The sequence below is a fragment of the Crocodylus porosus genome, unplaced genomic scaffold (genome assembly GCF_001723895.1).
Source record: "Crocodylus porosus isolate Cpor-Errol unplaced genomic scaffold, CroPor_comp1, whole genome shotgun sequence".
Lineage (NCBI taxonomy): Eukaryota > Metazoa > Chordata > Crocodylia > Crocodylidae > Crocodylus > Crocodylus porosus.
In genome coordinates this window covers 85,545,992-85,569,950 of record NW_017728906.1, presented here as the reverse complement: position 1 = coordinate 85,569,950, position 23,959 = coordinate 85,545,992, and the positions used below count along the sequence as shown (strand labels likewise).

The following is a 23,959-nucleotide window of genomic DNA, read 5'->3' as shown; positions in this document are numbered from 1 at the left end:
GGCGGCGCTGACACCATGGACAGCTTCGACTTGGCGCTGCTGCAGGACTGGGACCTGGACTCGCTGTGGTGAGCGCCGCGCCTCTCGCGGGCAGCGCCGCGGCCGCCCCGTTCCTTCCCCCTCCGCGCCTGCCCTTGACCTCCGCGCTGCAGCCGCTGCCCCGCGTGGCCGCGCCGCCCGGGCTGGATGGGCAGGGACGCGGCTTCTAGAAATGTCACGGGCGGCTGGGGCTGGGCTGGGCCGGGTGGGGGGGAGTCTCCCCGCAGCGCCGCGGAGCAGGGGCCGCCCCGGGATGCTGCGACCCCCCTCTCCCCCAGGGGCCTCGCAGCGGGGGTGTCACTGGGGCCGCGGTCCCGGGTGCTGCGTTCTAGAGCGCTGCAACCTGGAGCGCTGCATTCCAGAGCGGGATCCTTCTGGCCGGCCGGTCCCATCGCCCACCCCCCATCCCGCCGCCTCGCTCTGCTGCAACTTGCGCTCCGTGCCCCAGAGCCCTGCTCAGCGCCAGGGGCTTTCTCTCTTCTCTTTTGCCTGCAGTCGGGGTCCTCGGCGTTTGTGGCCCCGATCCCTCCCTCCTCCGCTGTCCCTCAGCCTTCAAGGGCTGCCGGTTATCCGAGCCGCGGCAGGTGGAACAAAACAGCCTGGAGGAGCTAGTGCCTTAGCGAGCTTCCTCCTACCAAAGCCCTGCTACTGATGATGGTGATGACGATGAACAGCCTGCCCTGCTTCTCCTTAGCTCCTCTAAAGGCAGGCGTGAAGAATATCCCAGTTCAGCTGCCTTTTCTATGGGAAGTGCATTTCAGACAATGCGTTACTGCCTCAGAAAAGTTTTTTGGTTTTGTTTTGTTTTTTAATCACAGCACTGCTGCTCATGGCAGGAGCGACTGTAGTGCCCGCCTGTCAGTGATAGATATTGTAGCCCCCCTGCTTCATCTGGGGCAGGTAAGGGTGGTAGGTCTGTGTTGTGTCAGGGCTGACTGTAGTTTTCTGTAGAATTTAGATTATCAATAATATGGGATGGTTTGGATAGGGCTGATCCTGCCTCAGGTTGGACTAGATCAGTGGTTCTCAACCTTTTTTGTACCAGAACCCATTTGGAAACATCAATGGCCAGTCCTGACCCATTGTCCCTCACTCACTCCTGCCCCACTGCTCCCACTCCCAGGCCCCAGCCTGTAAGGGAAAAGCCATGGTTTCCTATGTTTTTCTTCTTTAAAGGAGAATCCATTTTTAAAGTTTGTTTGTGACCCTTTCATATATTCTTGCAACCCACTTATGGATCATGACCCATGGGTTGAGAAATGCTGGACTAGATGACCTCTGGAAGTCCCTTCCAGCCTTACTTCTCTAAGACTCCTAATGTTTCATTTAGATCCAAACCATGACCACCCTCATTTCAAGTCTGCAGCCAGCTAAATCTTTTGAAATTGAAATCCACACAATTTTCTGTTTAACAAGAGGGGGAAATATATATTGTTGATCTGTTCTTCACAGTTGTGCCTTTCTGGTCAGGTTCAGAAAACCTTGCTTTTTAGGGCAAATGTGGAGATGTTAGCCCATCTGGTAGGCTGGCTACTTTATTTAATAGTTAAAGCATTGCTAAAGGTATGAATGTAATGTTGGAAACCCTGCTAGAACAATGTGCATTATTGATCTACTTTCATAGCCTTTTTAACATATTTTGGAGCTACTCAGAAAGTCATGTGGTAGAAGCAATGAAGATATATTAATGCAAAAATACATTTTTAATTTCCCCAACAAAGAACACTATTTAAAAATGCTTGTCCATTTGTGTAATAAGATTTTAAAAAATAGTTTGAATATGTATTTATGAAATATACCAGAATGGCTTCAAATGAAGTGTTGTAAACATTTGGGCAGTAATGGGCATGCATTCCTTACTCAAATTAGCTTTTCTGAACTCTTTGGCAGCATTGGATTCAAAACAGAATTGAAAGCTGAGCCTTCTAACACAAATTCTCACATATGATAGTCAGAATTCAATACTAGAACAGCAGTTTCCTAAGCATTATCATTTTATGTTTACATTTTTTCAAAAGAAAGTGGAGAAGTATGTCTCTGAATGGCCTTGGCATGGTGAGTCTTAGCTTGTGTGCTGGAAGTTTATCACAGAAAGCAGCTCTTTTAACAAATATTTCAGAGTAATCAATTTAAGAGTCACAACAGCAGTAACTGATATCATATACTGGAAAGTTATTGAATGAACATTATTTAAATGACAATTATTCCACTGGGTAAGCCAGCAATGACAGGCAAAGGGGCCTGGGCTTGTTTAGGAACTCAGAGAGAGAGAGAGAGAGAGAGAGAGAAAGAGTGTGTGTGTGTGTGTGGTGTGCACGCACACAGGTGCGTGTATGTTGTTATCATGTGGATGTTCCTCTGTGTTGCCTCCTCCTTTCCTGTGAATTAGAAATCTACATAGAAATTTACAGTGGCGGTTCCCAATCTGTATTACAGGTACTGCCAGTGGTATGCATTAACAGATTTATTATAATTACTTTATATAACAAAAATGTTCCGGTGGTACGTAAGGTTGAACTGAAAAAAATGCTGGTGGTACTTAAGGTTGTATCATTTTAAATTGGTGGTTCGCAATCTGTCAGAGTTTGGGAACCGATGCACTGCAGGAATCCTAGCTTGGGGAATGTGCTTTACTAACCAAAATAAACCTTGTAGATCTATTTGAGGCCCCAAAGCCTCGACAGTACCCTTTTAAAGGAACAACAAAAGATGAAAATATTGTACCCCTTATATAGTAAGTACTTTCAAGGCACAGGGCAATACTTAACAGACTTAATTTTTCATGCAGAAAGAATAATTTTTGTTTTTTATTTTTTTGAATGACAATTTTTACATTTAACTAATGACAGAAAAGCTACCTTTTGTAGCATTCAATGACTGTTTTGCTTAAAAAAGAAGTAAGTAAATATTAACTTGCTGCCCTCAAGTGCACGTGTGCATGCAGGCTGTTTCGCTCTCTCCACTAAATTAAGTCCACATGTACTCGCTTGTGCTCTCGCTCTCTCTTTCCCCCACTCCAATTTAACATGCTCTTGGAACCTGAAAATGATATAAAAAAGGATGTCCAAATGAACTGTAGCCTGATAATCAGTTCTTACTGAAGGTTGTGTAACTATTGTATTGAATGTATTGATTTTAATGAATGTACTCTCCAGATGATACAGAATGCATTTTTACTTTATTCATGCTGTAGCTTGCAAAATGTAATATAATATTTATACCATATCATAGGCCAGAAGCCATCATAAGAGAATATTTCACTAGTGAAGTGAATTGGAAACTACAGACTGTTACACAAGCTCATTATATACTAAATTGCAGCTCCTACCAGGTTGCATCCATGCCATGATGCCAATTGTATCTTTTTTTAAAGAGTAACTAATATACTTCAAATGCGAAAGCTAAGTAAGACTCAAAAATGATCAAATAATCACATTTGTGGCATAAAAGTACTTACTCATGACATTTTTGTTGGGAAATATTAGGAAGACGCTTCTACTGGGGAATACTGATGGAGTTCCCTGAAATATCTAGCAGTAACAGCTTTATATCACAACCCTATGTCATGTGTTCTCTTTCTATCTTAGTTCACTTTTATTTAATGTATAGCTTTATTTCTACAAACTCAAGGGGACAGATTCTCTACTGTCTTTCAGCTTATGTGTTCCTTCACAGCCTGAAAATGTAGCTATTCCAATTTGGTCATGGTTTACATGGACTTTGCATTGGAATAAACATTTTTCACAAGGTGCAAGGTAGCAGAATATCAGTTTAAATAATTTAAGTTGAAGTGCCAGGCCTGGTGTTATAGTAACAAATCAGGGTACTTAAGCATATATCTAAGTTTCTTTACTTTAAATACATAAAGTGTCTTTTTGAAGGTCATTTACTACAGGGATTACTCACATAGTGAAGTTGAATCTGGATCTAAATATTTACAAAATGTGAATATGTTGCATTCATTAAATAAAATTATCAGGATCGCTAATGCATTTACTTACTCTGTTGTATCATGCAAAGAGATCATGTGTATGCCTGTTCAAGCATGATGCATTTGTTAGTCCACCATTTGTTAATATGGTGTTTAGCTGAAAGCAGCAAAGTGCATAATCAGTTTGCATGGTGCTGGACTTGATTCTTTCGGATGCTTTGGATTATCCTCAATTCTGCAGTGGTTGAGTAGCATTGTAAAAAATGTATAGTTGTATACTTTCCAAGTTCAGATCAATATCAAATGCCACAGTGTAAGGTGGCTCAGTGTGTTATACAGACCATGTATTGAATTACTAGCTCATTTGCTATCTTTGGGTCTGTTCCTGTTCCATTTGAAGTCAATGAGAGTTTTGTTTGGAAGTTGCTCTTAACAAAAAGTGGGTAGACATCCAGCAGTTTTATAAATGAACCTTTTGTAACATCCTGATCCCAGGCTGTCCAGGTTTTAGTCACTAAAGTTATATTTGTGCAAATCGGATCCTTTTAATGTTTTAGACTGAGAAGACTTTAGAAAGTTAACTACAAATAGTACCCCAGTTAATACAAAATAGTAAGATATTTGCTTTGAACTGAATTTCTCTCTGTGGTCATTCCACCCATAGAAACTATTCCCTGGATAGGACTGGTACCATAGTCTGCCTGTATAGGTAAAAGATACATTAACAACACTAGCACTTAACACCTACCTAAAATAAAACAAACATCTCACAGTAGCTGTCAATGCCATACACAATTCAGATCCGTCCTGTGTCTTAGACATTGTCTTTCTTTTTTTATTATTTCCATTTCCACCAGCAAGACATACTTGTCTTGTTTTTTTTCCTTCTTCCAGTTCCATCTTTGTCTATTTCCATTTCTATTCTGCTCAGTTCTCAGTCCTAGCTTATAAAGCTAGCACCCTCTCCATCTTGAAATCCCATATACAAATTTATTCCTTCTTCATTGATTATAAGTTGTAAGCGAACAATAACAAGAATAATAACTGTAACCTGTACCTTTCTCTGTGTTTTGCAGTGTGTTTTTTCTTCTGAATGTATGTCTTTTAGAAGATTGTAAGCTTGTTGTTGTTCGATGTGCACATTTTTAAAAATAGCACCAAAAACATTGTATGTACTAAGCATAATAAAAAATAATAAGGAAAAAGAGCTTCTGATACTGAAAATGCTTAACAAACACAAACCATAAAATATGTCTTAAAATACATCTATGAGGTCATGTGCATCCTCATTTGCAGGATGTAATGTGCCTGTTTGTCAGCTAGCTTAAATGAGGATAGCTCCACTCTCTTTAGTGCAGCTCTGCCAATTTATACCACTTGAAGATTTGGCCCATTATCTTGGGTTTGCGGGGATCTTGGTCAACTCCATTTTTAAAGGAATAAATATTGCATTTTCCATGCCTACTTTGTTTTTTAGCTTGATAAATGATACTTGGAGAAAGTGGTGCAGTATGTTTTCACCACTGTGGACAATTTCATGATTTAAGCCCAGGGGCTTATTGCATAATGATAACAATTCTTCAGGCTTTTTTGCTCACTGTCCAACTTGGACTTATGTGGCTGTGGATACCTTTCCTGTGAGAAGTTTAGGGGTACCTAACAGAAAGCTCACTAGGTGGTCAGGAAAGGATTTAGGGGAGGGACAGTGAAAGGCACACTTGGCAAGCTCACTATAAATTATTAGTCTATGTGGGGTATCAGATTAGTGAAAAATAGTAGAAGAGAGGAATGGGCCATGAAGGAAGGAAATGCAGAAAAGAAGCCAACACTATTGTAGTTTACTACTTATCCACTATATGTAAGACATGACTTAATATCCACTCCGTAAGACTCTCACTTGAAGGAGAATGTTTAGTTACAAAGTATTTCATATTCAGCAAAATTCATATTACAGAACATTTTTGTTGCCTCATTTTTCTGAACAGTAAATTCCATCTCTGATCACTTTTAATGTACTGCAAAATATGGATAAAGAGAATCACAGAATCATTCACCGCATATGCATGTACTCAGAGATAAATAGGCAGCTCATTGTAACTTCATTAGCAGTATGGTTACTAAAATAATAGTGATAGAAATGAAGATAACCTGGTTTCTAGTGTCTGATTTTGGAAACTCCCATAAATGCAAGTTCATAGATGCAGTTTTACCCAAGTGAACTGTTTGAGGTACATCCACACAAAACTTTCAGTGTGTGAAACAGAGAAAACTTTTATTTTGAGAGCTAGTTAACTATAGGTGTTTCAAAAATAAATGGCAAAATAGTTTCTCATTCTTTATGTCTGCATAAATTACACAGCAGCAGGGAATGTTGATTATGGCATTGTTGAACACTCCCATTGTGTACAACTATGTAGAGAAGTAATGTGGTCCAGTAAACTATCATTATATACAAAATGGTTTTATTTCACCATTACCATTAGTTTTGGAAACACCCTTGTATATAGTATGCTTTTCTCGAGTTGGAATTTTTTGGCTTTGTGAAAAATTGAAAGGTGAAAATGTTCAGCTGAGAACTTCTAGTTTTGAACAAAAAACTTATATTCAGAAGTGCAGACGTGGTGTCTCATGGGAGTTTTAGTCCAAGTACCTCATATATTTTTCTTCTTAGTGGGTTGGCTTTCCCAGGTGGACAGTATCTCCCAAGATGCACTAATTTCTCCTTTTGCTGAGCTACTGTGGTGCATTATAGTAGTTCCTGGCCATGGCACCTCATAAGCTCTGCAGTTCTTTTGGTGGCTCATGCCAAAGAATGGGAGCATGCAGCAGTAGTGTACTATGGGTTGGTGAACTCTATGGACTCTAGTCCTGGGGGCTAAGAGGGGGTGCAAGAGCAGCAGCCAGCCTGGCTGCTGCAGCCACTGCCACTAGCCTTGCCACTGCTTCCACCCAAGGTACAGACCCTCCTTTTTTTACCTCTACCATGCAGCAAAACAGTTACAACTCCCAGGGGCACCCCAGGGATCAAATAGAAATTCTTTGGTTTGGTGGAGTGAACACTTCCTCATTGTTAAGAGTTCTGTTTAACATAAAAAGTTGAAAATTTCTGCTGAAAGAAAATACTTTTTATGGACATTTTTGTTTTGTTGTAAACAGCTTTTCCATTAAAGTTTCCACAGAAAATGATCACTCAAGACCATACAGAGCAGTCTGGGCAGAGTCCTATTTCACTTTATGCATTCAAATGGCAGCTATCCAGCCATATAACTGACATTTCTGGCACTGTCAGACAATTTGCAATTCTATTCCACGTGCTGTGGTTAGTGGGTGACTGCCCTAACAACCACTAAGCTATTTTGGCTAAAAGATGGAAGGGCTCTCCTCCTCCTTCTGGTTTTTGCCCCAGGCCAGAATTTTGGGAGTTTTACGTAGGTATGCATTTACAAAGCCACATACCTGCCTGGCCGGAGCACAGCCTCGTGTACATGTTCAGTAGCCACAGGAATGCTTACATGTCCACACTGGATGTGGAGTAGGATCACAAACTGTGTGTAAATGGCAAAAGTGGCAGTTATGCATCTGAGTAACTGCCATTTGGCCTTGTAAAATGAAATAGGAGTCTGACCTTTGTTTTTGTGTTATTACTAAGAAGGCAACAAATCCACTGCTCTGTCTGTTGAAATCAGTAGCAAAATACCAATTAAGTTTACTGGTGCACAAGGAGGTCTCCAGAGAGGGAAAAAAAATGACATTTCTAGGTTAGCAATTGACATATTTTTCTTAATTGGAAAATCCATGTTTATCTATAAATGTTTTAAAAAAGAAAGTACAGGATACATTCATCTATTAAATTTTGTGCTTACCCCTTCAAAAGTCAACTTTCTAGTTAACTTACATGAAAAGGTAGTACATGCTTGAAAATAATATTGATTATATTTTTTTCTTTTAGGAAAATTGTAAGCTACGCACAGGTTCCCAAAGGGCTGGACATTCAAATGTGTGCGTTTCTGGGGGACTAGGACAGTAGGAATGCAATTTAAACTTATCCCAAAACTTATGTTTTCTGGCTTTTAAAAAATAAATTCGTTCCAAGGTAGCAGTAGGTGGTCTCAGAACTCAGGAAGGATTTCAACTGCAGCATAAGGGACAAGAGAGAATGCTTTTTTTCATTTTTAAAAATAACAGTGCTCAGGGCAAGTGATTACCTCTCAACTGTAAAAGTATAAATTAAAAACAAGTGGGCTGGATCTGAGAAAACCACTTGATATTTTGTGGAAATCTAATGGTTCTCAATGCTGTTCCTTAGCATCCTGGTCAATGGAACTGTCACTAATTGTTGACCATTAAATTAGTAAATGAGATTAGATACAGCTCAGACTGCCTGGTTCACTAGTGCTAGTGCAACTTTTTCATTGAGTTTGTTTGGATCACTTTATTCTGTGACCTCCTAATTTGGTTCATATCACTCATGTCATATTTAATATACCTGTGAGAGATTGGTGCACATGAGACACGATAGGCAATGCATCGCCAAGATGAATAATTTAGATAACAAGACTATATAAAATATTATTTATAATTGGGGACTAGGAACACTACAAATGGATAGAAAATACCGAGTGCCATCATCTCTTAAGTATGCATTTGTTAATCCTCAAATCACAAAGCCATCTCAATAATGATAAATCTTTCCTGTTCACATCCTTTTTGTATCCTTTCGTTCTTGGGAGAAGTTGTTGAGAAAGTTTTGGTAAAATAATTTTGCTTTACATAGATCTGGTGCATTTCTTGGATCCTTCTTACATGGGTTTAAACTAAGCTGCTATGCTCAGGTTTCATCAGACAATGCCTACTTCCTGGTGTTGGATTGAGACAATGCTTATTCTTCTAGACCTGTCAGTTACCTTTCAAACTGTTGACCACAGAGTTTAGCCATCATGGCTTTAGACCCAGCAGAGAGTGATCTAGTTTGAATGGCTCCATTTTCCTTTGTCTGAGAGACCCTGACTTTTTCTGTCTGACACTTGTGTGAGGTACTGCATAGTCAGTAAATATATGAAGTTGCTGGTGAGGGGGTAGTGAGGCATTTTTGACTGCAGCGCCATCAACATGCTGCTGATACTCAGCTATGTCTTGCATGCGATGTTAGTGAAATTTTTTTTGCTCTTTTTTTAAACTAAATCTGGGGGGTGGTAGAAGCATCATCTAGAAAAGATAAGCAATGCTTGTTGGCAGGAAAAATATGTGGAGGAGACAATGATGTTAATACATGTCTCTTTGAGAAAAGGTGGTTTCCTTCCTGTGAAACAATCCACAGACTGTCTTGTTAGGCCACCATCTGCTTTTAGATGATAAAATAGTAACATAGCCAAATGTGTGTGGTTTGTTGTTGTTTTTTCATTTATGTTTAGAGAGAGAGAAGCCTTTCCTCTGATACAGGGGCCTTAAGTAGCTCTTTCCACCTTGACTTGGCTAATGTTACAATGTGCTCCGTTTGTGGCATTCTGTAAAGACTGTTCAAGAATTTCTCTAGAGCAAGATTTGGCTGTCCACTTACTTTGTGGTGTTTCTTGTGCATATGACACAGAGTATGTAGTCTACGTTAGCTTTTGGCTCATTTTTGGATACAATCAGGGCAAGCATTTTGACATCTATAAAACTCTATGAGCTGTGCCTGAGTGGTCACAGAGATGCCTTCATGTGCTTTGTTCCGTGAGTTAAAAGTATTATTGGCTTTAGTGCCACAGAAGTCTAAGTTCTAAATGGGTTGGGACTCCAGGCATATTATTTTCAGTGATGTGTATTCAATTCTGAAACTCACCTTGCTTGTTCTGCATGTAACAGGGGGCCTACTGGGGTGGATCTCCACGTGGCCCGCCCACCTGTTCTTGGGCAAACCGCCCACCTTCTCTCCCACCACGCCTTGGTCTTAACTGGTTAATTAATAGATGTAATTAGGCAGGAGGCTGCCCATTTACTGCCCTGCTGCTAAGGGGCTCTGTCTGCAGCTCCATTCCTCCCCTACACCACAGCCCAAGTCTCGCTGATGACATCATGATGTTTTCAAATGCACCAGTCCCCCACAATGGGGCCCAGAATCTTGTTGTAGAACCCCCACCTGAGTTCCTCCCTTCAGATGGACACTGCCACCATCATACTGGGCTACATATCTCCCTGCCACCAGTTCCCCTTCGGGTGTGGTCCTCTCACTGGGACCTTCGTCTCATACTAGCCCCAGCCCACCTCCAGGCCAGTCGGGACCCTAGGCCCCTGGCTCTTGGACATCCCTCTCAGTGGGCCTCCTTGCCCTTCTGACCCTCCTGGTCCTGGCCCCCACCTGGGCCAGTCAGGGGAAGCTCTGGCAGGCCTCGCTGTATGACCTGTACTCTTTTCCCAGGGTCCCCCTCTCTGGGTCCTCCTTTACAGACGTGGGGAGCTGGGGTACCTCACACCATGACTAGTGCCTCAGGGTCTCACAAGGGACTCTCGCTCCCCCACTGGGCAGCAGGTTGTGGTACTACTACTGGTGTTACATTTGACCCAAACTCTGCCTCCCCACATTGGAGGACTTACTGGGGTCAGGACTCAGGTGTCTCTCTCTGGCTGAGCCCCTATTCTCCTTTCACTGGGCTCCACATGCTGCCCCTCCCCCCTCACACACTGGGGGCTCCACACTGCTCATAATGCCCCCTTTACTCAGGGTCTCAGGGCTTCCCTCCACTATGGCTCAGGTGGCCATAGTCATGCCTGGCCCCAACTCTCTTCCTCAGGGTCTTGAACCCCCACAGGGCTCAGGCAGCCTTGGCCACACGTGGCCTCCAACTCTCCTTCTCAGGGCTTGCACCCCCACAACTACCTCTGGTGTACACAACCCACCCAAAGGTGAGGGCTAGGGGTTAAGGCACCCCAGCCTGCCTTTCACCAGGGTAATCACTGGCCTGGCACTTCCTGGGGGCTCCCACACCACTGGGAGCCCCACCAGGCCACCCACTCCCAGCAGGGTTCAGTTTCTGGTTATACCCAGGACCAGAAACCTCCTACCATCCCCTACAGCTCCTCCCTTACCTCCAGATGCAACTCAGTAACCTTCCTCCAGGCAGCCAAACTGCCTTGCTTATATAGGCAGCCCTGAGCCTAAAAAGGCTGCCCTCATTAGGCATCTGGAGGCTGCCAGCTCCAGGGCCTTAAAGTGGCAGGCACACCTAGTGCCCTGCCACACTGTGAATGAAGCATAACCTTCAGGCCATGCTGAAGGGCTCATCTATTTACAAGGGCTTTTGCCTATGGCGGTGAGATAGGGACAGGTGAAGGGTTTTTTGTTTTATGTGTCTCTTAAGGAGCTGAAGAGTTCAAGTTGTTTAGCTGATACTGAGTCAATTCAGCTAACTGTCCATTTCACAATTGTTTTCTAAAAATTTAAATATTATACACATGCTTTGAGATTTTGAAAAACATATGTTCTAAAGCATGTAAGCCTGTCAAAGGAAAATATGTGTTGGAAAATTCAGACAAGAAGTTTAAATGTTTAAGCTCATCTGCCCTTGGTTGCTTTCATGTAAGTCAGTTTTCCTGGTACTGTGTTCACTATACAAAAATCAGTGCTTGCTACTTTCTTCTTTAATTCAAGTTTATATTGAAACAGCCAACAGGGTAACAATAAGAAATATAAGAATATTGTATTGAAAGGAACCTTGAAGAATCATTGAATCCAGTCTCCTGCTATTGTGGAAAACCAAATGATAAAATCCCTTTCATGAACTGATCAAGTGCTATCTTAAAAGTAATTAGAAGACAGTTTGTGATCCAAACTGTTCTGAAATTTAGAAACTTTTTTCTGATTTCCAGCCTAAATTTGCCCATAGCCATTTCATGTTCATTTGTTCTTGTTCAGCAATGGCCTTTGGCTTAAACAGTATTTTTTTCTCCCTTCATACTTATTTTAGGGCCACAAACATGTTGCCATTGTGCCGCCATAAAAATGTTTATGATGGCACAAAGTGAAAGCAAATAGATGTGCCCTTTGTGATGCCATATATGCCCAAATTTGAGGCCGTGACAAAAGATGGTATTGATTTGTACCGTTATTTTGTGGCGAATATTTGTTTTTGTTCAGGTGGGAGAATGCAACCAACCCCTGCAGCAAATTTCTGGGGCATGCAGGATTGAGCCCCTGAGGCCCTAGGACTGCCTGCCTGGGCTTCTGTGTTTACAGAGGTACACTGTGCATCAGAATCCCCAGGCATGTCTCTGCAAGTAGGGGACCCTGGGCTTCCCCACTTACAGAGGTACATCCCAAGGCTCTGACTTCGGGGGCTGTGCAAATAGGGCAGTCCTGGGGCTTCCCTGTTTGCAGAAGTATGCCCTGAGTGTTATCCTGCAGGACTGGGACAACAGGCAATGTCTGTTTTGTTCAATGAAGCAGATCAGCTGTGCTGACATGCATTCCATCACAGCCAATACATTTGGTGATGTCTGTCTATAGCCTGAGTTATATACAGAGAGGACAATTATATCCCTTCTCAGACTTTGTTTTCCTAGGTAAGATAAATGTATGCTTATAGAACATGTCTGCATAGCATCCCTAATATGGTCTGTAGCTCATGCTCTCAAGTACAGTCCACTTACCTGCTTCTGTTCACATGAGCCACACCCAGACATATGGTGAGGCTGCTGCAGAGATGACTCCCTGACTGAGCATACTGGGAGTGTGACCTTGAGTGACTTGGTAGGGACTATTTGAGATCATCCCCACACTGGATATGCCAGGGATATGGTATAGATATGCTCTCAGTCTTCCTTTGTTTGACAAGCTATTTGGATGACCCAGGGATGGAAAAGCCAGTCTCTGTACACTTTCCAGTTTTTATTCCTCTTTCTTGAGGATGGGTGATCAGTACTGTAAACAGTATTCCAAATGAGGCTGAACCAGGACTCTGTACAATGGTGTTAATATTTCTCCACTTCTACTGAAAGTACCTCCCCTTCTATATCCTAGGATGGCATTTGCCTTTTTCATGGCTGCATCGCATTGCTAGCTTATAGTCTTCTTGTGACTGATAGCACACATGTCTGTTTCTTTTTCAGTTGTTTCTAAATGATGAGTTCCCAGCTTAACGGAATTTAAATCTGATATCAAGCTAGCATAAAATATAAACTTGATAGGTGAAAATGCAATCACATTTCTGAGTTCTTACAAGGATATAAGTTGCAATATTTTGAACTAATTACAGCTGATGTAAAGTACATTTAAGGAAACCCATTAGAAGTGAATTAGAACTAGAACAGATTAGCTGTTCTTTAATGGCCTTGACTGTAGATCTTTTGATGCTTTGGAAGCTTTTTCTAACTCCCATTGCTCAGTTATTTTGCCTAAATGACTGAGAAGCTGTTTCTGCTTCTACAATGTGGTGAAAATAGAGTGTTATTTTCAGTTAAATACAGTGATCATTTTTAAAGATAAAACCTATGCAATATTCTATATAATATAATAGTTGAGATTTAAGGCATGAGTTTAGTGCTTATGGTAACTGCGTAATAGAAAGAAGAATCTCTAATATGCTTCCTTGGAGCTATTAATTATTTACTTTCTTGAAATACCAATCATAGATACTTCTGCATGACTTCCTTCCTTACAGCCATTCTACTTTTTTGCCTGTATCTTTCTTTTAATGTGCTATGAAAGCATTTACGTTCATTATCACTGAAAAGACGAATAAGTCATTTAGACCAGTAGTGCATAATCTTTTTGTGGGGTCAGCACCAGGGCTAGGGACAGAAGTTACACATAAACTGGTTTAAGTGATCAGAAACTGGTTTAAACCTGTATCAGAGCATATGTTTAGTGCACATATACCAGTTTCAAAATGGCCAAAGCTGGTTTAAGATAAACCTGGTTGAATGTAGTATCAGACTTAACTGATTTGTGTCAGATTGGTTTATGGAACTTCTGTCCCAGACTCCTTTCTGGTTTCAGTTAAACCAGAGTCCTCCAGCCTCCCAGCATGCTCAGTAGCCCTGGTCTGGGCTGTGCTCTCTGGTCCAGAGAGCAGGACTGGCTCCAACCCTCTGCTCTCTAGGGGCAGGGATGTGGCCAGACATGTCCTGGCATTGTCCCCTTAAAGGCAAAGTGGGCAGGGAGAAGGTTAATTCTTCCCTCTTTCCCCTCCCCTGCAACTGCAGCCGAAGTCTGCCTGTCTGCGGGTGAGTGGTGGAGGTGGCGGCTGGGGCTGGCAGACCCTGGCTGCGGTGCCTGGGGGCAGAAGGGACAGAGGGAAGAATTAACTCCCTCCCTGCCTTGATGGGGCCATTCTAGGATGGCATCTGGCCACATTTCCATCACTGGAGCAGCAAGGGGATGGGGAGGGGCAGCAGCCTCTGTCAGGGTGCCCACAAGGGGGTTTATTCCCCCCCCCCCCTTCCCTGTCCAACTCACAGGGACTGCAGCCATTCTGGCGTGGCCTTATTAAGGCTAAGGTTGCAGGGTGGGGAGGGGGCTAATTCCCCCCTCCCACTAGGGGACCACAGCCAGGGCAGAGCACCCCATTCTGTCTGCCCCCCTGCCACTGCCACTCCCCTGCTGCAGGGCAGGAAGCGGGGGCTCTGTGCAGTGCTGGAGAGGGACTTTTTCTCCTCCTCCCCCCACCATCGGGTGGGGAGAGGGGCTCTGTGTGGCACTGCCCGGCCTGGCCCAGCATGGGCATGGGGAGGGGTTGTAACCAAGCTGAAGCTGCTGGGGAGGGCCCTGCCCCTGTGGCTCAGGCCAGCCCAACTCATCCCTGACAGAGGCAGCCAAATGGCTGGGTCAGCCCGTCGGGGTGGGGCCCTTCCCAGTGGCTGCAGCTCAGTGACGGGGAGCCTGAGGCCTGTCAGGGAGAGCAGCCTGGTCCATGGGTCCACAGTGAGTGCCTCTGGTTGGTGGCTGCCACGCTCCAGGCCCGCCAGCGCCTCTGAGGTGGCCTGGGTAACCCACTGCCCAGCCAGCCACCGCCTGTGTGTGGTGGACCATCTGCTCTCACTGACAGGGCCTAGCTTCCCTGTCACTGAGCTGCAGCTGCTGAGGAGGGCCCTGCCTTTGCAGGCCAGCCCAGCCATGCAGCTGCCTCAGTTGGGGCTGAGTGGGGCTGACCTGGGCTGTGGGGGCAGAGCCACCCCCCAGCAGCTTCAGCCCAGTGCCAGCTGCTCCCCACACCCAGGCTGGGCAGCACCTCACAAAGCCCCCTCCCCACCCTGCAGTGAGGTGGGGGAAGAGGAGGAGGAAAAGTCCCCCTCCAGCACCACACAGAGCCCCCCATCCCTACCCTGCAGCAGGGAGTGGGGTGAGCGGGAGATGGGGGTGGGGGGAAGAGAGGCAGCGGACCTGACTGCTCCTGGCTGTTAGGGAGCTGCTGCGGTGGGCAGAGCTCTCCCCTTCCTCCTTCTCCCTCACCACAGGCGTCTGGTCATGCTCCGTCTTCCCTCACTCTCTGAACCCTGCAGGCTAAGGTGGGGGTTTAAACCCCTCCTCAGTCATATTCAGGCTTGCTGGGGCCTGGGTACACCCCCTGCTTCAGCTCAGCTTCCCTGTGCAAGGTAAGGGAGGGCTGCTGTAGCACCCCCGGGGTTCTGGCCTGAGCCACTGCAGGCACCTGCCTGCATTTCTGGAATGTAAAGAGAGTGTCTATCCACTTGCAAATTGGTTGAAACTCTGCAGGTTAGAGTAACCTGCAAAGATTGAATCAATTCAGGCTTGGTCTTTTTGAATGTCTGTCCCTAGCCCAGGTTGATCTGTGGGGGCGATCTGGCACTGAGTATTGGCCCTGACCTGCCCTGCACATTGCATCTGTCCATGAAGTGGTCCCACACTCTGAATAAGCCATGTACACCAACCCTGTACAGACCCAGCACATGGGTCCATGTTATCCTGGTTTCAGAGCTCCCCATGGGTGAAGAAATTTGGTGGGGGAGGCAGGAGAGGGGAATGGCAGCATTAATGCTGTGGCTCTGGGAATAATTAGCGGTGGGGAAGCAGTTGTAGTGTTATGTTTCCAGACCTGTGTGGAGCCCATGAGCCAGATGACATGGCCGCACAGTCCGGATTCAGCCTGTGGGCCACAGGTTGAGCACTGCTGATTTAGACTATAGAAGCTGTTTCATAATTTATTTTATTTAAAAACAAAAAAATTATGGCCAACCAATGTTTTGTATGCCTTCTCAAAGTATTCAGATTTATTGTATCAAATTCCAGATGGAAGTGCATGCTTTTTTATCAGGAAAGAATTATGGGTTAGTCTGAGGCCTGAACAATCCTGATCAAAATACAAAACATTATGCATAAGTACATTTTCTAAGTTTTGAGCCCTTGGTCTTAGGAATTTCTTAAAATTACTTGTTTGATTCAGTATATAGATTAAGCTTTTTTTTCTACCCATGATACATACAGAAATATAGAGTTTATAGTTTGTTCATCTGATATTGTTCATATGCCTGATGGTGTAATATCATGTACCATGCTTCCCACTTTTTGGAGTACAATTCCTTTTTTTTTAAAGAAATATTTTCAGTGATAAATCCTTTGTTTTGGTAATAAATCAATAGGTAGTACACTTCGTTGGAAAAAGTTTATGACAAAGGAAATGAAAATGTGTTGAGTAGGGGGAGAGATGACCAAAACTGTGCACTGAGGTACAAATTATTTAAAAAATGTTAACAAGAGAGAAAGTACACAAGAACTTTTTACACAACAGTTTGGAAAAAGAGTAAATGGTACTGATATTAAATCAAAAACTCTTTAAGTTTTCTTTTCAAAATTCTCTTAAAGAAACTCTTTGATTGAAGATACAAAAAAGCATTTTACCACTCAGAAGGACATTTAAAAACAAGTAGGTCAAGACCTTACTCTTGCAGTACTGAAATTTGAAGTCAGTGAGGGAATAAGAGAGGGAGGGAATTTTGCTGGAATAAAGACTAGGTTAGAGGAATTAGCCCATTCTTTATTACATGAGTTACATCAAAAGTTGACTGCTAAACAATAAAACAGTGATTCATAGCACAACAGCTTCACTTCAATTCTTTGGTAGTCTTAACATATCTCATAATATGGTACTTCTGTTCTTTCCTCTCTATGCAATATTCAAATTAATAACAACCACCTTAACATAACTGATGGTTAGACATGTTTTGCTGCCTTAGCAAGATGAAAAGATTTTATGTACCATTTTTGGATAGGCACCAAGAATATGGTGATCAATCTCTCCAATAGCCATTAAGCAGAATGAAATATCTTTAGGTACCAATTAGAAATGAACAGCTTGCCAGATGCTGAGGCCATCACCATTTTTTAGAGGTCCCCAAGTTTTCAGGACAGTTCTGAATTTATTATGGGTCAGTGGGCTCTTTTTTGTCAGTGTATTGATTTTTACTTTCTTAACTGTACTTTGTCTTCAGGAGAGTGTGCTCTATATTGGTATAACTGCCAGGCCTTGACCTTCCTCCAGACCACATTATGGGGGGAGAGATAGAAAGTAAGGTCTGCTTTTCATACCAATCATAAGGAGAGGGAGAGAGCAGAGTATATAGGCTTAGTCAGTACTATAAAGTGATGGGAAATATTGAAATTTGAGGGGGAGAGAAAATGGGTTGAAGGAAAAGCCTGAGAGAAAGGTGACTCCAAAAATGATTTCATTGAAGTCCTGAAAACTCTGAGCTGGACTTAGCCTCTCAGCAGGAAGCCATCTGTAGCCTTAAGGCTTTTAAATTCTTTTTATCCAGAGGCATAAATTGAACAAGATGTGTAATGGATGCAAGATGTCTAGTTTGTCAAAGTAACTAGAAAAGTAAGTTCGGCAATATACAGCAATGTGACTGTTGGGCAAAAAAAAGGAATAAAAATAGTCATGTGAGTTTGAAGAAAGGAGAAAAATAGCCAAATGGGAAAATGAGTTGCAATTAAATCTGAAAGATAATGTATATATAAACCATGCTGACATAAAGACAGATCTCAGGAAGTAATTTTGCTGGAGACAGGATTTCACTTAAAGTCTGTAGTGCTTGAATCTTTAAGGCCAGGTACAGACTACAGACATTACACTTTTACTGCTATAAGTAATCGGAATCCAGTCTATATTCATAACAGATCAGAAGTTCAATGCACAAAATTGGTCTATACCTGTAACAGAACAGAAGTTTGACACAGACTGGTTTAAAATTTGGTGGAACCAGGTCTAAGGTTCCCCCCAACCCCATCTCCCCTCCACCAAAGGGTAAATGTGTGTTCTGTTCACTGCCAATCTAAACTATGCCGCTTCCAGAAAACCATATAACTTGGATTGATTCTGCCTTGAGCTTGTTGAATGTCTGTTAACTAGCCTAGATGCATAGCATTAGCATAGCAGTTGTGTTTCTGGATCTGCTAGCCTTGTTCTTGTTATAGTGGCACCAAGGAGTTCTAATAATAGAGCCATGAGCCTAGTGAGCTAGACACAGTACAGAAACAGAACAGGAATATCATCTCCCCTCCAAAGACTCTGCAGTCTCTATACAACACAAGAAACAATTGATGGATATAGAGAGAAGGGTGGGTACAAGGAAAAGTGTTGCCCATTAGGCTTAGGACACTGACTCACTGACTGTTGTCAGGTGTTTACGTCTACATCCTAATGAAGAAGAGCTTTAAAGTGGAATTTCAAGAATAACAATGAAGTGGCTTTGTGGATATTTACATAGAGCTCCCCCTGTCCTGCAAGCATGAAGAACAGTATGGGACAAGGCTTGAACCTACTTGCTTGAAAATGTAACAAGTAGATGATGGAGGTTAGTGTCATGGGCCAATCAGAGGTGGGAACTAATCTCATAATTATTGAGAGATGATAAGTGGGGTAGAAGATAAGCCACCAAAGACCTTGAAAGTACAAACAAGTATCTTAGCAAGCAAGAGGTTGGAGCCAGTACCAGGGACGGACACAGGCATGGGTGAACCAGGCAGCAGCCCAGGGCTGAAACAGAAAGGGGGCCTGAAAAGGTTTTTGAAAAATTATTATCATCATTATCTGTGCCAAAGGGGGGCCCAATACTCAACATTTGCCCAGGGCCACCAGGAGTCTACGTATGGTGCTGGCCAATACAGAGAAATAGAGGGGTGACATGGTCAAAGCAGCTGGCTAGAAAAATGGTCTTTGCAACAGAATTTGGGATGGGACAGGTTTACATTAATTGGTCTCCATTGTGTCAGCTGCTATAGAATGTATATGAAAAAAGCATATCATCTATCCCAAAAAACTTAATTCTGGGGTTAATTGCATGCAGTCAACCATTGTAAACTGGAGTTTATCTAATAAAAATATTGTAGGTCTGAACATTCCTGTATTTAGCTTTGAGTTTTCCTAGTGCAAAGGTTTCTTTTTAGAATAGTTGAGAGGAGAATGTGAGGTCAGCCCTGACCAGAGTCATTGAGTGATCACAGATTCTTTCACAGACACACTGTGAAAAAAATCATATATTTATCTCAGTTTACTACAGTGCTGGGAGCCATGGAGAGTATTGAAAAGAGTCTGAGTGCTACATACATTTTAGTATGACTTGAGAATTGTTTTGTAGCATGTCCACTTTCACTCAAGGTAGGGTGACTCAAGAGGAGTAATTTAAATGAATTCCTGGGGAATACAGTGAAGACATCCTCTTTGCTACTTAGGCATTTTTTAAAAATATTCTCTGAAGTTTTTTCAGATTCAAATGCAGTCTTTGCCTGGCTCAGGGCAGGGATCTGAAACCAGGCTGTCAGTTATTCTAGTATGGAGTGTTCTTGATCCCTTCTTTGAGAGCCATTCAACTTGTAAAGACTTATTGAGACTGAGAAGAAGAATGACTTCCCACTCTGGTGATAAAGTCGCTTAATGAGGAGACCAGAGAACAGCTTTCTAGTCCCTTATACAGTGAATGTTTAATTATTTATATGGACAGCAGAAGTTAAGAAGGTATCCCACCTAAAAGCATCCTGTATTAGCAGTTCTTAAAGTTGGAGTGTATGCAAGCATTCAAATTAATCAGCTGAAGTTTAGGAATTTAGTTTAGGTCATTTAAAACTCAACTGGTTGAAAGCTGGGCATAGGCAGGCAAGGTTCTTTGGGTAGATGTGATATCTTTTATTAGACCAGCTGAGTAGCTGGAAAAAAGTTCTTAGACCAATATGGCTACAACCAAAAACCCAGCTAGATGAAAGCTGGATAAGCATTCAAAGGGGTTTCTGCCTGCGCTGCAGTGAGCCTGTCATACTGAAAGCACCCTACCAGGAAGACCTAGAGCATGCATCCTTGCATGTTTTTCAGGCTCCCCTGTTTGTCTGGAAACAGGTGACCAAGGTCCAGGCCACAAATCAGGGCTGATTGGCTGGTGCACCTTCACAAAACACTTCCGCCCCCTTTCACAGATGTCAGGCTGTTAGGCAGCAGACCCAGAGTGGATCTGGTGTTTCTGAAGCTAGAGCTCTAGCTGAGGTGGGCAGAGGGTAGGACTTTGACTGTGTCTGCAAGCAGTGATCTTTGAAGTGCTGCAGGGGGAGGAGTTCTCCCGCTCATGACATTTGAGAGCCCTGGGCTCTGGCTGCAACCAGAGCCCCAGCAGCATGTGGGGAAAGGCTCCCCATTGCAGCCAGAGTCCCAGCTTCCCCCCATCCCTGTGGTATTTCAAGTGGCATGTGCATCTCCACAGCAGGCATAGGGCACTGAAGTGCTGTGTGGGGCTGATGCACCCCTCATGCAGCACTTGAAGCCAGCACCCACAGCCCTGCCCATAGGCTCTGAAGTGTCACACCAAATGGCTTTTCTGAGCCCTGTATCTGCAGCCTCAGTGGGGCTGCAGGTACAGGCTTTGAAGAGACTTGTGCGGGTAAGTGCTCCCTCCATCCTGTATGGCATTTTCAGAACCAGCACGCACAGCCCTGCACATGGTGCAGCAAGTGCTAGGCTCTGAGTGCTCTGAAGTGCCACATGGCAGGTGGGAGTCTAATAGTGCCATGTGAAATTTCACCAGCTGTTTCATTTCAACCCTGTTTTGACTCATTTTGAGTGCAAAATAGCAAAATTAAAATGAAATGAAGGGCTTCGAAACAGCCTTGAAACAAAATGAGGCTAGTCAAAACATTTCAAAATGGTTTCAGTTTTGAAGCAGCCAGGTGGTGGGAGACAGGGAAGAATCAGGGCTGCATTCCCAGTGGCTCCATAGCCCCATGTGGCTCAGCTAGGCATGGAGTACAGTCTTGGCTCTTCCTGCCTCCTGTGGCTGGGCTGCAGGAAGCTGATCACACGCAGGGGAAGGGAACTGAGCCCAATCACTCAGTTCCCCTCCCCGGCCCTATGATTGGGCTGTGGAAGGCAACTCAGCCCAGCTGAGCTAAGTTCCTCTCTCCAGTGCCACAATTGGGCTGGGGAAAGCAACTCAACCCAGCTGAGCTGAGTTCCCCTCCCCAGTTCAATTGTAGCACTGGGGAGGGAAACTCAGCTCAGCTGGGCTCAGTTCCCTTCCCCAGCCCCATCATAGTGCTGGGGAGGGGAACTCAGCTCAGCTCAGCTGAGTTGCCTTCTCCAGCCCAAACATAGTGCTGGGGAGGGAAACTGAGCGATTGGGCTTCATTGCCTTCCCCAGCCCAATTGATTGCAGCACTGGGGAGGGGAACTGAGTGATTGGGCTCAGTTCCCTTCCCTGGCTCGCCCATCCCAGGCAGCAGAACCTGGCTTCCCTCCCTCATCTGGTAGGCAGATCGGGGGCTCACAACCCCAGGAGGATTGGCACAGCCCCCACATCCCACCCATGGTTGTGAACCCCGATCTGCCTGCCAGATGAGAGAGGCTGTTTTGAGCTTCCTCATTATAGCCTATGGGCTATTGTTTGTCGATGAAACAAAATGGAACAGCGGTTTCAAATCAAAACAGAATTCGAAACAAAACACTGTTCCGTCAAAACCTCAAAATGCAAGTTGAAACAGAATGGTGCTGTTTCGTACAGCCCTAGAGTCTATCTCCAATGGCACTTCTAAGCTAATGCCTATAACCCTACACATGGGGCTGCAGGACAAGGTGGTCCTGCCCCGAAATAGCATGGTCCTGCTGGGAATAGAGCTTACCTACTGTCCCATTACCCTCCCTGCCACAGGCAGGGACTGGTCTTTCAGGTGGGGGTCATGGATGGGGCATGGGAGTAGGGATTGGGAATGGTGGGGGTATGGTCAGGAGGGTCAGTGTCTGAGTTGGGGAAGGTGGGTCAAGGAGCTCTTGCCTAGTGGGGGCTATGTTGGGGACAAGCCCACTAGTGTCAGTGTGGGAAGTGGGGAGGACAGACTGAGAGCTCTGGGGTGGGAAGTGGCAGGGGTAGGAAGTGTCCTAGTGGTGGCGGTGGATGAGGGAGATCCAGAAACTGTGGGGTGGTGTCTGTGGAGAGAGGGCTGTGGGAGTGAGATCTGGTCACTGGGAGTCTAGTGCTGGTGGGCCACTTTCCCTTGCCAGCTCAGGGCTGACAGCTGCACAGCCCCTGGGCCTGGAGACTGACTGGGCTTTCCTGGCCCTTCAGCTGTTAGAGGAAGGGGATTGCTGACTCAAGACACAGACAGTCTCCCCGGAGGTGGGAGGGGCAGTAGGAACAGGGAAGGTTAGGATTCTGGAGGTTGATGTGGCACCCCTCCCCCTTCATCCAAGTTAGGATGCCTAACTTTAAAAAAAAAAATCAATTCTTCATAGGAAAATAGGACTGAAATGGACTACAGGAGGTTATCTGGTCCAGCACCTTGCTCAAGACAGGATCATCCTCCTCTAAATGATCATAGGTAAGTGTCTGTCTAACCTAAAATGTTTGTCTGAATACTTGTAGTGGTGGAGAGTTCACAACTTCTCTCAGTAATCTTTTCCAGTGCTTAACCACCCTCATACTTAGAAGGCTTTTTCTAATATTAGGGCTGCGCAAAGTTTCGGTCCCTGATTCAATTCACCGGAGATTTGGCCCAATTCGGTGGCCGAATCTCTGAATCCAAATCAAATTAGAGGACCCTATAATCTCTCTGAACTGACTCAGAATCCTCCGAATCAATTCAGAGAGATTTGGAAAGATTCAGCAATTTGGACATAGATACAGCTTTAAATGTTTTTTCATATACCTCTAGGTACCAGCGTGGCTAGTGAGTACTGCAATGCTGGGGCACATGGAGTGTCCCACAGAAGTGTGAGGGGCTCCCCAGCGCACCAGAAACAGGTCTAGAAGTGGACCAGAAGCACTTCCAGTCCACTTCTGTCTCCACTGGGGAGCATGCGAGCCCCTCCCGGCTCGGTGACTGGTGCCTTCTGGGTCTGGGGGGGGCACCTGGGGTCCCCCGATGGCCAGTCACTGAGCTGGGTGGGGTGCTGGGGGGCCCCCCAGTGTGCTCCCTGGTGGACCTAGAAGTGGACCAGAAGTACTTCCGGTCAACTTCCAGGTTCACTGCTGAGCATGTGGAAGGCCCCTCCCACACTCCTGTGTGATACTCCATGTGTCCCAGCATTGCAGCATTCACAAGCTGCTCTGGTACCTCGAGGTATGTAGAAAAAACTTTTAAAGCTGTGTCTATGTCCAAATTGCTGATTCTCTGAATTGGCATTGAATCTTCAGATTTGGGTTTGGCCAAATTGAACTGGGGACACTGATCCGAATCAACGAATCAAATCACTGTCCCTGATTCAGGCTGAATCTGCACACCCCTATCTAATATCCAAGTGAAATTTCCAAGGTTGCTCAATATGCAAGCCTGTAAATCATTTTATGTTGCATGACATAAAAGATCTTGAGTCTTAGGTCAGTATATTTTTTAATTAAAAATAACTTTTAAATGGACAAAATACTGTACAGGAAGGAAGGGGTTGATGTTCTTCCTCATCACTGCAGTCCTCTATTACAAAATAGAAGGCCAAGTTCACCGATGACACCAAACTTTGGGGCAAAGCATCCACGCCAGAAGATAGGTGGGTGATCCAGGCTGACCTGGACATGCTCAGCAAA

At 44.3% G+C, this 23,959-nt stretch overlaps 1 protein-coding gene across 1 annotated transcript in view; it reads left to right on the top strand.

The window, feature by feature from the left end:
- Positions 1-6: 6 nt before the first annotated feature.
- The window catches only part of AFF3 (AF4/FMR2 family member 3), a 590,786-nt gene continuing 566,833 nt past the window's right edge, over positions 7-23,959 (top strand). Inside the window, exon 1 of the mRNA XM_019529497.1 lies at positions 7-68. Within this exon, the coding sequence (XP_019385042.1) occupies positions 16-68 (53 nt within the window). The 5' untranslated portion in view covers positions 7-15. The remainder of the gene's footprint in view (positions 69-23,959) is intronic.